At 40.5% G+C, this 14,996-nt stretch overlaps 1 protein-coding gene across 1 annotated transcript in view; it reads left to right on the forward strand.

The window, feature by feature from the left end:
* The window catches only part of CFAP43 (cilia and flagella associated protein 43), a 110,912-nt gene that overhangs the window by 76,093 nt on the left and 19,823 nt on the right, over window positions 1-14,996 (forward strand). The window contains exons 25-29 of the mRNA XM_064269349.1: window positions 1,165-1,254; window positions 1,512-1,592; window positions 2,351-2,476; window positions 9,212-9,331; window positions 14,110-14,217. Coding sequence (XP_064125419.1) covers window positions 1,165-1,254; window positions 1,512-1,592; window positions 2,351-2,476; window positions 9,212-9,331; window positions 14,110-14,217 — 525 coding nt within the window. The remainder of the gene's footprint in view (window positions 1-1,164; window positions 1,255-1,511; window positions 1,593-2,350; window positions 2,477-9,211; window positions 9,332-14,109; window positions 14,218-14,996) is intronic.

Raw genomic sequence — 14,996 nt, forward strand, 5'->3', positions numbered from 1 at the left:
TCCCAGAGAAAGGCGGCTTGCTGGACAGTCTTGTTAGAGGGTGTTCAATACAGAGGCGGTTGCAAATAAATCCTTAAAGAAAACTATTAAAATATAACCATATTTCATTTTTCAATAATAAAAAATCTTAGAGACCACTCAAAGAAAACCCCTTGCTCACGTGAAGCCAACTTGATTACTTTGGGCAAAAGATAATAGCAGTGCTTAGAAGGCATGTAGTTGCTATTAGATGCCAGTTTTAAGTGCCCTGGATATATTAAAACTAATTTTTAATAATAAAATCTTACAAGGTAGATACTAATGTTACTTCCGTTGTACATGTGAGGAAACTGCAGCACCGAGAGGTTAAGTAGCTTGACCACAGCTACAAAGCTAGTAAGTAACAGAGTTGGGATTTGAACCCAGGCTGTCATGCTTCAGAGTCCATCCTTCTAACCTCTACACCCTAGTACGCTTGTTTAAGCAAGTTGTTTTTTCCTGAGGCGGACTCTTGTCATGTGACCTGAGACTGGGGCTTCATGATAGCAAGGACCCCCCGCCCCTCTTGAGAGGATGCTGCTCTGCCCAATCACTTTGCATGAACATAATTAACCTCACCACAGTGACTTCATCTCTTACTCTAATTCACTCTACATTGAGAAGAGTGGTCTTGTTACAAGGCAAAATTTACCATGCCCTCCCCTGCTTAAACCCTTGTAGTGACTGCTCATTTCACTTATGATAAAACCCACTAGCCTTGTCCTGACTGCCCCCTCCTATCTGTCTTCTCTTCCAGCCGCTCTCCCCACCTTGCTTTGTTCTGGCCACACTTGTGTTCCCACAATTTCTTGAATGCCCCAAGCTCTTGACATCTCAGGACCCCCATCCTTCAGGATTTGGCTTAGATGAGACTTTTTTGAAGCCCCCCTCCCTTAATCTAAATCGCTGTGATGATCTCTTCAGTGAAAAGACAGGCTTTCAGAGATAATAGAGAAGGAAAGGTCTGTTTTCTAATCCTCTCATTTCAGACTTCATCTTCATTCCAACATAGGAAATTGGTCACAAAAGCTGGATAGTCCCTTTTCATCTCCTTACTCCCTTCCAACCTTCTCTCAGCTTATGGAAGGAGAGCTTGACTTGAGTTTTGTTAAGAATGATGGCAGAAAACTGTATTGTCTCTTTTAGATTACAGTTAGCAAACATGTAAAACCGTGGAAAAAAGCCAAAGACGAATTGATTACTGCCCACAGAATAGAGAGATGGATTACATTCCAGGTATGCAGTGTTGCTCAGACAATACCTAAGACCTTCCTAATTTAATTTAATACCCTTATACTTGTACTCCGCTATAGAAACTTATCAAGGCATTTGTTGGTTGGCCTCCTCCTTCTCTCCCCTCCATGCCAACGCTCACCCTTGCCCCAATCCTGAATGCAGTCATTCTAACATTGGGTGGGCTGCTGCCCCTGGCACCACCCACAGAATATAGACCTCTGTCTTAGTTGCCCTCTCTGACCCTGGCTCTTTCATAGAGCTCCGACATGAGACATCGAGCCCTGATGGACATGATGGGAGGTGTCCTGGAAGTCAAGAAGGAAGATATCTTGAGAATGGTAAGGTTTTTGGACATCCTCATGGAAAGTGGATGGGGTGGAAAGAGCTACTTAAATTGTACCATTTTTGTCTTATATAAACTTGGGTTTTAGATATTTTATAGCGGCAAATATTACACAACCTCTTAAATCAAAACCCTTTGCCATTGAGTCGATTCTGACTCCTAGCAACTCTATAGGACAAAGTGGAATTGCCCCCTAGGGTTTCCAAGAAGTGGCTGGTGGATTCAAACTGCCTACTTTTTGGTTAGCAACCAAACACTTAACCATTGTGCTACCAGGGCTCCTCACAACCTCTTAGTACCTTATAAACTTTTAACACTGGGGGGTTAAATAAAAAGAACTTGGAAACCTCCAATCTGACAAAAAGCAAACAACCACAATAGATTGTGGTCTCTACAAAAGGCAAGGATAATGCTGTACCTGTAATTCTCTTCATATATCAGGGAGCATTTTTTTGATACCTGACATAGATGTTTCTGGAGCTCAGGCGTAGTTCTAGCTATAAAGATATCAACATGTACCTCTGGGTCTGCTATCTAAGGGTTTGTTTCGGTACATCCCAACTTCTGGAGTCACAGAAAAATACTTTTTCATGTCCTTTGGTCAAAGTGTCAGGTCATTCATTGTCCTTGCCCATGTAAAGAGCTAATACTCTGTTAAAGTGCTCTTTTTGGCTATAGTGCTGATTCTGAGCTTTAACGGTACAGCTACATTTATGTTTAAACTGGAGTGTAAGCTTTCCTTTATATCTTCAGGTGATTCCTCAGCCGGCTTTCATGGCAAAACCTGATGCTGTGTGGTCTGAAGAGGAAAGGAAACAATTCAAAGAGTACGAGAAAAAAGTCAAGGAGCTAAATGAAGAAAAAGATAAATATAGAAAGGTCAGAAGAACAAAGAATCAATATAGCCTACTCTATCCAAGATTCTATTTCAATATATTTCAGTGTCTTAGCACCTTAAGGATAGTTTTTCAGCTTAAATTCACGAGAGAAGTGTATAATATTTGGGGAAGTGGATGGAGATAAATATAAAGACTTAGAGCAATTTAAAACAAAAAGAACGTAGAGCAATGATTTAAAAAAAGAGCTGCTATTAATTCCAGCATTTCTCACATTGTGACAGTTTATTTGGTTCTTCATTCATTCTTCCATGTTTAATGAACACCTGTTACAGAATTTCCAGGTGAGGTATAGCCCTATATCGTCTGCATCAGTTTGAGTTAGGCAATGCTTTTGCTCGCTTTGTTCTCAATCCCATGGAGAAAGGATGTGACAGAAGAGTGACACAATTAATGCAGCACATACTTTACAGTTGTAACTCGTGGCTTTGCACCTCCACTTGTGCACTGGATCCCATGCCATCTCACCTGCTCAACGTCATTACTCCAGCTATTCCCCCCTCTTTTTCCTGCATGGTCAATTCTTTCCTCTATATTGGGTTATTCCTATCAGCATAGACACATGCTTATCTTTTTTTGTTTTTTTTTTTAAAGACTCCCTTGAAGGAAATACAGATCCTTGAAGAAAATCTTATGATTGTTGGGTTAGTCTGAATTTATTTTAAAATTAAAAATCAAAAAAAAAAACAAAACACCTCTCTGACTCCACTTTGCCTTTGATTCACCTCTCCATGTCTCTGCTCCCGTTCACAGCAAGACTTCTCAAAACTTCTACGTTCACTGTCTCCACTTTCCCTCTTCTCAATCCTTGAAAAAAATAGTTTATCATGGAAAATGTCAAACATATGTAAAAGTAGAGAGAATAGTTATAGTGAACCCCTTATCCAGCATCGACATGTACCTACCTACTCATGGCCAGTCTTGTTTCATTTTATACTTCTACGTGCTCCCTAACCCTGGATTATTATTTTTATTTTTTGCCAATTTTTATTTTGAAATGATTCAACCTCCAGAAAAGTTACATGAGCAGTACAGTGAACCAAGGAGCATCTATGTATTCTTCTCCTAGACTCATAAATTGTTAATAATTAGTCTCTGTCTTTTTTTTTTTTTTTTGGCTGAATTATTTGAGATCAATTGTAGACCTCATGGCATTTCTGAATACTGCAGCATAAAAATCCTAAGAAAAAGGACATTCTCCTACATAACCACAATAAAATTACCATACATAAGAAGTTTACTATTAATGACACTATTATCTAATATACAGTCCATATTCAGATTCCCCCAGTTATCCCAATAATATCCTTTATCCAAAAAAAAAAACCAAGCCCGTTGCCATCAAGTCAATTCCAACTCATAGTGATCCTGTAGATTTTTTGAAATCCCAAAATCTAATCAGTTGCATTCATTTTCACGTCCTTTTGTCCCCTTTAATCTAGAACAATTCCCTAGCTTTGTGTGTATATTCCATGACATTGACATTTTAAAAAAAATCAAGGCCAGTTGTTTTAAGAACGCCCCTCAAGTTGGATTTGATTGCTTGCGCATGATTAGATTCAGATAGAATGCTTTCGACAGTAGCACTACATGGATGATGCTGTGTCCTTCTCAACACATCACACCAGCATCACCTACTGTCAGTCGGTCCCGTGACTGGTGATGTTAAGTTTGATCACTTGGTAAGGTGGTATTCTCCAGATTTCTCCATTATGTAAGTTCCTTTCCCCTTTGTATTTAATAAATAATTTGTGGAGTGATATTTTAAGACTGTGTGACTCCTATTCACTCCTGTGTTTTAAAATTCATTGATGATCCTTGCCTGAATCAATTATTACTACAAAAAACCCATTGCTGTTGAGTCATTTCTGACTCACAGCAACCCCATAGGACACAGTAGAACTGCCCTGTAGGGTTTTCAGGGAGCAGCTGGTACATTTGAACTGCTGACCTTTTTTGGTTAGCAGCCTGAGCTCTTAATCACTGCGCCACCAGGGCTCCAATTATTACTTTGGTGATTGCAAAATGGTGCCATTCTAGCTTCTATCATTTATTCTGTATTTATTAGCTGATACTCTTCTATTATGAAGAGCTTTGTCTTCTTTGTCCCACCTCAGGCTCATATTTTTTAGAAGTTTTTTTTTTAATGTAACATGTTTTAATCCACCACTATCACTATTCTTTTTAACATTCAGAGTTGTCGTCTATATCCTTTTGATATGTCCCCATCAGTTTGTGAGCACTTTGTACCTTTCTAACACAACAAGATGTTCTGGGCACGCTTTGTACTTTCCCTGCCATATATCTGGAATCAGTTATTTTTCTAAAGATCCCCAATTCCTTTTACTGGGTGTCTTAGTCACCTAGTGCTGCTATAACAGAAATGCCACGTGTGTGTGGCTTTAACAAAGACAAATTTATCTTCTCACAGTCTAGTAGGCTAGAAGTCCAGATTCAGGGTGTCAGCTCCAGGGGAAGGCTTTCTCCCTCTGTCAGCTCTGGTGGAAGGTTCTTGTCATTAGGCTTTCCCTGGTCAAGGAGCTTCTCAGTGCAGGAACTCCAGGTCAAAAGGATATGCTCTGCTCCTGGCACTGCTTTCTTGGTGGTATGAGGCTCCCCTGTCTCTCTGCTCACTTCTGTCTTTTATATCCTAAAAGAAATTGACTCAACACACAATCCAATCTTGTAGACTGAGTCCTGTTTCATTAACATAACTGCCACCTATCCCCCCTCATTAACATCACAGAGGCAGGATTTACAACACATAGGAAAACCACATCAGATGACAAAATGGTGGACAATCACACAATACTGGGAAATCATGGCCTAGCCAAGTGGATACACATATTTTTGGGGGACACAATTCAATCCATGACACTGGCAATGGTATTTAGAAATCCAAACCTGGCACTAGATTGCATAGAGCTAAATATATACATAAATACATACATATATATATTTCCCATGAGCTCATGAACACCAGTCCAGTCAATACCCCAGAATTCTTCTACAACTCTACTAAGTCAATTTTAAGATTTCTTTGCACTTCTTTTTATTCTTAGAATATATCCCACTGAGGATCTACAAAAAAAGTAGCATAAAATGTTCAGAAGTTATTTGGACTAATTCTTCTTTTGTTTTTTTGTGGACCACATCATCAATATGATATACAGTTAGGTTCTTTAAGCAATAGTGTTCTTATTTGAGGGGGAATGAGTTGATCGGTCTTGTGATTTTGTGATTTTCTTTTGTTTTTGCAGGACCTTTAATTTCTACCTTTTTCTTCCTTCTTCCCTGCACCACCAAGTCTCCATGGGACACCTCCTTCTTCCAAGCTGCCTTCTTCCTTCCCCCCACCAGAAGCAGTACCGCCCAAGACTGCACCTGCTCTATCTTCGACCCTGCTTCATTGCCTTAGTGTCTCTGCTTTCCCCATTACTCTGATCCTGGTATCCCATCTCCTTTTATCTCCTACCACTCTCTCCCTCATTAACTGTTCCAGCTCCACTGACCTCCTTGATGTTTCTCAGAGATACCCAGCTAACTCTTGACTCAAACCCCCACAGGTAATTCTTGCTACAGGGCCTTGATGCACACCCTGTCCTTTGCCCAGCATGCTCTTACCCCATCTCTGCTCAATTGTCCCCTATGTAACATGGCAAATGGCTCCTCATCCTGCTCTGTTTCCCTTACCTATATTTTTGTTATTTTTACTTGTTCTTTTATTGTCCATCTCCCCTACTAGAACATGACAGGAGGACAGAGTATTGGTCTGTTTTGTTCACTATTATATTCCCAGTTTTTAGAACTATGTCTGACCTATAATAGACACTCAATAAATACTTGTTGAATGAATGGATGAATTTATTGACACCTGTTCTGCGTCAAAAGCCCTGGTTGTGCAGTGGTTAAGAGCTTGGCTGATAACCAAAAGGTTAGCAGTTAGGATCCAGCAGCTGCTTCTTGAAAACTCTATGGAGCAGTTCTACTCTATCCTATAGGGTCGCTATGAGTCAGAACCAACTCGACAGCAATGGATTTGGTTTACGGGGGATTCTGTGTCACGTTTTCCTAGGGACTGGAGATTCATAGACTAAAAAGATACAGCCTCTGCTCTCAGGAGCTTACAGTCTCCAGTCAGCTAAGACAAACCAAACCCATTGCTGTGGAGTCGATCCCAACTCGTAGTGACCCTATAGGACAGAGTAGAACTGCCCCATAAGGTTTCCAAGGAGCGGCTGGTGGATTTGAATTGCCGACGTTTTGGTTAGCAGCTGAGCTCTTAACCAGTGCATCACCAGGGCTCCCAACTAAGACACTATAGTCTTAAATTGCAGGCCATTTCATGTTTTTTTCAGGGCTAGGAGAAATTCTTGGTGAGTGGAATGGAATGGGTTTTTGCGTTGTTCATACGTGCCTCCTTCTTGGTCTCTCATCTTCCCTGCTTCCCACTTCTCAGCATCATTAGGCAAAATTAGATTATCCCAGGGATATTTGAGGAAAAGTGACATTCATGCCTCAAACAAATATTCCTTGAGTACCCACTGTGTGCTTGGCACTGTGTGAAGTCTCGAGGGCTACATGGCGAACAAGATTGATACGGCCTCCTCTGCCCCTCACTGTACTCACTGCCTGGGGAGAGGGGAGCATGTATCAACTAGATGCTCGTAAATTATTTAACCGCAACATGATAAATTAGCAAGGTTGCTATCTTTGATAGTAAAAACAGAGGCACTCATAAAGAGAAATTTTCTGATACGTGGATGGACCTCGAAAATATTATGCTGAATGAAATAAGTCACACAAAAGGACAAATATCATATGAGCCCACTTATTTGAAATACCTAAAATAGGCAAATGCATGGAGACAAAAGTTCATCAGTGATTGCCAGGGGCTTCGGAGAGAGGGCCAAGGGAGTTACAGTTGAAGGGGCACTGAGTTTCTGTGTGGAGTGATGAAAAACTTTTGGAGGTGGATGGTGGTAATGGTAGTACAACAAGGTAAATGTAATTAACGTCGTCAAATTGCACACTTAAAAATGGTTTAAATGGCAAGCTTTTTGTTATATATATTTTGTCACACACACAGAAACATCAAAAACGAAAATCAGGAACACTGACTTAGATTGGGGGTTATTGGTGTTCACCAGGTCCCCTGTACAGGTAGGTCCCATAGAAGCAGTGAGTTACACCTGAGACCTTCTCTGGAGCATTGTCCTGTTTTGGGAACAGCCTTGTCCAGAGATACCTGCAAGGTTATGCCACTGCCACCACCCACAGCAGCCAATGACTGACTGATGAGGCAGAGGGACAGAAGTCCAGCCCCCTTGTCTCAACTCGAAGAGTCTCTGCCATTACCCTCTCCCCTGGGAATCAGGTCAAGGCTGGACAACCTGAGATGACATTGTTGCTCAGCTCCTGCCCCTTCCCTGCCATGCTTCCCTCTCTCCCATACAGTTTTTTCCTGAGGATCCCTCCTTCAAGAAATCATGTACACTGGAATCCTGTTGCTGTCTTTTCTTCAAAGACTTAAGACAGGACCTCAGACAGGGCCCAAGGGAGATTTCCTTGAGAAAGTGACATTTATGCTGAGATTGGAAGAATGGGAAATAGAGAACAGGTTGAGAAGACGAGAATGAATGAGAAGATAGATGAAAAAGCACATGAGAAGGGCCCACAATGAGAAGAGTTTGAGGCATTTGGAGAACAGAACAAAAGGCCATTTTGACATTTTATATAAGTACTTCTTTTCAGGGTCAGAGAACTTCACAGGCCTGGAACCTCAGTGTTTTCAAGAAGGGTGGGTTGGGGATGCTTGAACAATCTGATTTCAATAGAACGAGTTGTTGGCCATTTGCCATGTGATATTGCTTCCATCATCTTGGAACACCATAGCTTGATAAACAGCCACTAAAAACCCGTTACCATCGAGTCGATTCCAACTCACAGCGACCCTATAGGACAGAGTAGAACCGCCCCATAGGGTTTCCAAGAAGCAGCTGGTGGGTTCAAACTGCTAACCTTTTGGTTAGCAGCTGAACTCTTCACCACTGTGCCAGCAGGGTTTCCCAACAGTCACTAGGAAGCCACAGTCCACAGGACTCTTTCGTTCCTATGAGACACTGGTAAGAATATTACAAGCAAATTGGCTTTGAGATGTGCTCCTTTTGTGCTATATTTTAATATCACCAATAATGAAACAAACCAACATCACGTGTCTCCTGATATGGTATAGGATACAACATGACTTATGTAGTGTTATTGCTAAAAATGTATAACCTGAGTCTAAACACAGGAGAACACTGGACAAATCTAAATGACATTCTACAAAATAACTGACCTGTTTTCAAGCACCTACAATTTTCTCTGAAATGGTTCAAAAAAGAAATGAAAGATTTGTTGTGGTTTGTTCTACTAAGCCTACTTCTGCCTACATCATTAGCAATGATTAGTGATTTTTAACCTTTTTTTTCCCCCAGTGAAATCATTTTTCCACAACAACAAAAATTTTTTTAAAGATTTTTAAGCAAAAATCTGACACACACTGTATTAAACAGATCCCAGTAAAGCATCTCTGGTTGAGTGTCTGGGGTGGAGGGCTCAGAACACTCATTCTGCCTGCCCCTCCTCTGTGCCCCCTCAGAGAAAAATGTAAACGCTACTTCCCAGGAGAATTTGATATTCCTAAATGTTAACTTTACTATCGACTTCCTTTCAGTCGTTAGAAGCAGAACTGAAGAAACTTCAAAACAGTATTCAAGAAAGCACACAGGCCTTTGATGAACATTTAAAAAGACTCTTTGAAAGGAGAGTGAAGGCAGAGATGGTTGTCAACCAGGTAAATAAAAGCCTTGCTTATACAACTTTTTCTTTTAAGGAGATTTCAGGGGCCTTCCATTGTTCTTAAGATAAAGACTGACACGCTTACAGTTGCAGAGGACCTGCATTCTCTGGGCCCTAGCCTTATCGTGTGCCACCCTCCCCTACACTAGCTATACCCGTTCTTTCAGGCACACACTCGGTGCCCTCCTTCATCACGTCTCTGCCACTTCCTTGCCTTCTGGCCCATGTCTACTCGTCCTTCGGTTCCAGTTTAAAATTAGTTCCTCAAACTAGGTTAGATTTTCCTGTTATATACCCTGTTCTTTTCCTTTCTATGACTTATTGCAACTGACTCTTAGTTCACGGGAGATAATTTTTTAATGTTTCCAAGATTATAAGCTCCACAAGAGTAGAGACTAAGCCTATTTTATTTGTCCCTATATTCTAGAAATTGGCAAAGGACTTGGCTTACAGTATGTGTTGATGGGTGAATAATCCTCATGCCTCAAGGGTTCAGATGAAAAACATGGCTTAATTTCATCCAGTAGTAGGAATATAAAGGAAATGTACAGTAACCCCAGAAGCAAAGCCAAGGGGTGATGCCTTTATATTCTGAGCGAAAATTATTTTCAACATTGGTTTCTATAGCCAGCCAAACTGTCAGTTGATATGAGAGAAAAAGAATGATATTTTGAGAAGGCAAGGTCTCAAAAATGTACCTCCTGGGAACCCATTCTCAGGAAGCTTCTAGAAGATGCGTTGCACCAAGCAAGAGGTTAAAGCAAAGAAGATGATGCAAACTGGAGAGAGGTGAGGGGAATCTCCAAGAGAATTGGTGTATCGTCAGGGTCCTACAGAAATGGTACACTGAAAGAGTCAAATTGATGAGAGTTTAATGAAAGGACTTTTTATAGAATCTTGGGCAAAGTTAGGAGAAACCGCGGGTAATGGTGAAACACTTAGAAACAGTGGAAAGGCAACTGTCATCTCCAGGGCTGAAGAGCAGTAGAAGTACCAAAGCCGAGCAAGAGCTGTAGCACCTGAAGAGGGACTGCTCTGAGAGAGTTACAGCCATAGATAGAAGAATATAATCACTAGCCTGGCAGGAAAGGAGTGTATATGTAGGGTGGTAGTTGGGGAAGGGGAGATGAATACATCAGTTCTCTCTTCTGTCTCTGATTTCCTGTTGGTGCTTCCCAGTGCCTAAACACCTAGGAAGCCAGAGGGCAAGGAGCCTGGGAGATACAGTCTTTAGAAGCCTGGGGCGCATAATATAGGAGAGAAGGATGAATATGGAGCTGGAGGAGCAAATAGCAAAACCCCACACATGGTAAAGGGAGATTCCAGTCCAGACTGCAAGAGGATGGAATACTTGAGAAAGGATAACCCATTGCTGTTGAATCGATTCCAACTCCTAGTGACTCCTATAGGATAGAGCAGAACTGCCACATAGGGTTTCCAAGGCTATAAATCTTTACGTAAGCAGGCTGCCACATCTTTCTCTCTCTGAGCAGCTGGTGGGTTCGAACCATCACTCTTTTGGTTAGCAGCCAAGTGCTTAAGCACTGTGCTAGCAGGGCACCCCTCCAGAAGGGATACCAACAAAACCAAACCTGTTGCCAACTCACAGCAACCCTATAGAACAGAGTAAAACTGCCCTATAGGGTTTCCAAGGAGCAGCTGGTAGATTTGAACTGCCAACCTTTTGGTTAGCAGCCAAGCTCTTAATCACTGCACCACCAGGGCTCCTACAGAAGGGATAGCTCCCCAAAATAAGAATCAACAGACAGCCTGATGCTTTAGGAACATACAAAATGGGATTTACACTCTGTCTGAGTTTAGGAATAAATTAGAAAAGGGGGATAATTATTAAATGCAGGAAAAACAAAACTTGTGGAATAAAGGAAATATAATAATATAGTGCCTGGTTCAGCTTGAATAACACATTGTCTCAATAATGCAGAGTGAATACTGAAGAACTTTGAGTTTCTGGTACAACTTGTAAAGAGTTTAGAAGTTGTCACCCCCATCCTCACAACAAGAAAAAAGCCGAAAAACTGAAAATCAACTGCCACCATGAAAATGCCTTCCCCCGGAACCGTCACCCCAAAACAGGAGAGACAGACAAATACAGAGAATCACAGCTCGCCAGGAGCAGAAGCCACAGCTGGAGCCTGGCAGGCGTACTTGAAGTGTGATTGACTGATTGCGAGAGACTAAGTGTAGACTAGATGACCAGTAAAAATCCTAAGGGCCCAGCTGTAGAGGGACTCACATATGGCAGAGTTATAGCTTATTGCAGGTCTGGTACATGAAAGGTACAAGATGAGTTTAGAGCTTCAAAGGACACTATGAAGAAAATGAAAAGACAGTCCATAGAATAGGAGAAAATATTTGCACATCATATATCTGATAAGGGACTTGTATCGAAAATATATAAAGAACTCTTCAACAACTCAATAATAAAAACACTATTTAAAAATGGGCAACAGATCTGAATAGGCATTTCTCCAAAGAAGATAGGCAGTGGTACATAAGCATATGAAAAGATGCTCAACATCCTTCGCCATCAGGGAAATGCAAAGCAAAACCACAATGAAATATCACTTAACACTCCTTAAACCAAATTAAACCTGTCCTGTAGGGTCAGAATGAGTCAGAATCGATTCAGTGGCAATGAGTTTGGGTGTTTTTGGTTTATATGACCCAGCAATTCTGGTCCTAGGTATATACTCAAGAGAAAAGAAAACACATTTCCTCACAAAAATGTGTACATGAATGTTATCAGCAGCATCATTCATAGTAGCCAAAAGTGGACACAATCCAAATGCCCATCAGGTTTGATAAATGGATGAATAAAGTGTGGTTTATACATATAACAGGCCATTACTCAGCAATAAAGGTTTATGCGTTCTAATACATACTACAACACGGATGACCCTTGAAAACATTATGCTAATTGAAGAAGCTTGTCACAGAAGGCCACATAATGTATGATCCCATTTATATAAAATGTCCAGAATAGACAAATATAAAAAATAGACAGAAAGGAAATTATTGGCTGTCTGGGGAGGGAGCAGAGCCCTGGGGGTGCAGTGCTTAAGAGCTCAGCTGCTAACAAAAGTTTGGCAGTTTGAATCCACCAGCCGCTCCTTGGAAACCCTATAAGGCAGTTCTACTCTGTTCTATAGGGTTTCCATGAGTTGAAATTGACTTGACGACAATGAGTTTGGCTTTTTGGTTAAGAACAGCTTATCATATAAGAAAATGAGAAACCTGTCAATCCCTATTAAGAGGTATCAAAAGGAGTCAGGAGCCAACTGACTCCATAGGGTTTTCAGTAGCTGACTTTTAGGAATTAGATCACCAGGCCTTTCTTCTGAGGTGCCTCTAGGTAGATTTGAACCTCCAACATTTTGACTGGTAGCCAAACTCATGAACTGCACCATCCAGGGACTCCCAACTTAAAAAAGCTCCCCCTAAATGGGACAATTGGAGCTTCAAAAAGGATAATAATTATAATTAATTGAAACCTATCAGGTTTTTTTTTTTTTTTTATCAGGTTTGTTTAAATTCATGAATATATAATGGTATTTTAAACAGAGAAAACTAATTGGTCATCTTCAACGGATGATAGAGAGCCAGTTCATTACCTTGAAACTGATAGAAAGCATCAAGTGTTTATTCTGCCTTTCCTACATGAACTGTATCACTGGGAAACCAAATAATAGATAAGGAGAAGTTGTCCCTTTATAAAAAGTATTTCAACTAATAGGTGAAAAGGGATTAGTAGAAATAGAGTATCACCACTTCGCACCTTCCAGTAGTTAAATAAACCTGGGCATTGTGTATTAGCAGCTGCTAACATCACAAAAAGACAGACAGCCAGACATTCTGTGCCTCCTCATCAAAGAACACAGTGCCACCTATGGTCTTCCTAAAAGAATCAAGCATAGGTCTGATCAGGCCTCTGGATCCAGCTGCCAATTTTCAGGAAATACAGAGGACAGAGGAGCCTGATGAACTTCTCCATGAGTATGCAGTTAGTAAAACCCAGGCTAGGGGAAATGACAGAAGCTGTGGAAAACTACAGGTATATTGTGAGGAAAAGAGAGGGAGGAAGAGGAGCCTATAGATGATAAGCGACTTGAAAGACATGACAAAGTATTTTTAATGAACAAATTAGACTGTAGTGGCTAGGGATACTCACTCGAGTAATAAAAACTATAAAGAAACACCCAAAACCAAAACCAGTGCCATTGAGTCGATTCTGACTCATAGCGACCCTATAGGACAGAGTAGAACTGCCCGATAGAGTTTCCAAGGAGCGCCTGGCAGATTCAAACTGCTGACCCTTTGGTTAGCAGCCATAGCACTTAACCACTATGCCACCAGGGTTTCCATTAAAGAAACACAGGAAGTCATTATTATAAAAGTCAGGATAGTGGTTACTATTGGGCTTGGGATTAGGATGGGGCACATGGAATAGGTTTCCACTAATGTCAAAGTTCTATTTCTTTAATTGGGTGGTAGTTACAAGAGTGTTCACCTTTATGATAACTCATTAAACTATACATGTGTTTTATGTATATTTCTGTATCTGTGTTTTATCTTACAATGAAAAGGTAAAAAAGGTAAAATATCTGACTATGCAACAGTCTACATTTCCTTTTTCTTTAAAAGGAATTTTTCTTACTTGCGTATCATAGGCTTTTCTTGGTTAGTGCCAAGTCTATGACTCTCAATAGAAAGTCCTTTTTCGGAAGTATTGATCTTTTTTTTTTTTTTTTACAGGAGGAATTGAAAATAGCTAACCTTATTTTCTCTTTACTGTTGGATGAAGAATTAAACTCCAGAGAATTATGCCTGAACAACTACCTTGCAAGGAATCAGGAGCAGAAAGTAAGTATAGTGCCTGATATCTGAGTACAACCATTTGCTGACAGATATGATCCTTGTTCAGCAAGAGCTCATTCACCCTGGACCCTTCCTTCCTTCCACCATACCTGCTAAACCCTGTGTATTCCTTGGGTTTTTGCTCCAGGACCAGGTGAAAGTATCCACTCCGATCTGCTAATCAGGTTACGTGCTTCTGCGTCCATATTCAAAAGAGCTGTGTGACTTGTGATGGGAATTTGGCCACAGATACTGGTGATGGTTGCACAACATGATTTACGTAATTGATGTTATTAAATTATACACGTGAAAAATGTTAGATTGGCAAATGTGTTATATATATTTCTACACCAATAAAAAGAAGAGACATGTAACTTTCCTATGACATGTGATGTATAAAATGAGGCCATATATCTTCGTGGTTGAAATCACAGCTTTTAACCTCCTAACTGGCTGTGAGATCTTAGACAAGGCATATAACCTTTTAAGTTGTTTCCAAGCTCTTCTTTAGGGAATATTGTTCTCCCTGGACCATTTGGTGCCCTACGGTTACTAAACATGTAAGCAAGGGTAGTGAATGGGTTAGCTTATAGAATGAAAAATATTTCCATATTCAGAAAAATTCTATCTAAATATGAGCATGAAAGACATGATTCTTTAAAGAGACAATGAATGAAAAATGTTTGTCACATAATACATCTCAACACATGTCAGCTTTTATTGGTAGTATTAATAAAGGACATTTGTGAATGCATGAATTAATGTATCATATGTGACATATGCAT

This window comes from Loxodonta africana, chromosome 16, assembly GCF_030014295.1.
Source record: "Loxodonta africana isolate mLoxAfr1 chromosome 16, mLoxAfr1.hap2, whole genome shotgun sequence".
Classification (NCBI taxonomy): Eukaryota; Metazoa; Chordata; class Mammalia; order Proboscidea; family Elephantidae; genus Loxodonta; species Loxodonta africana.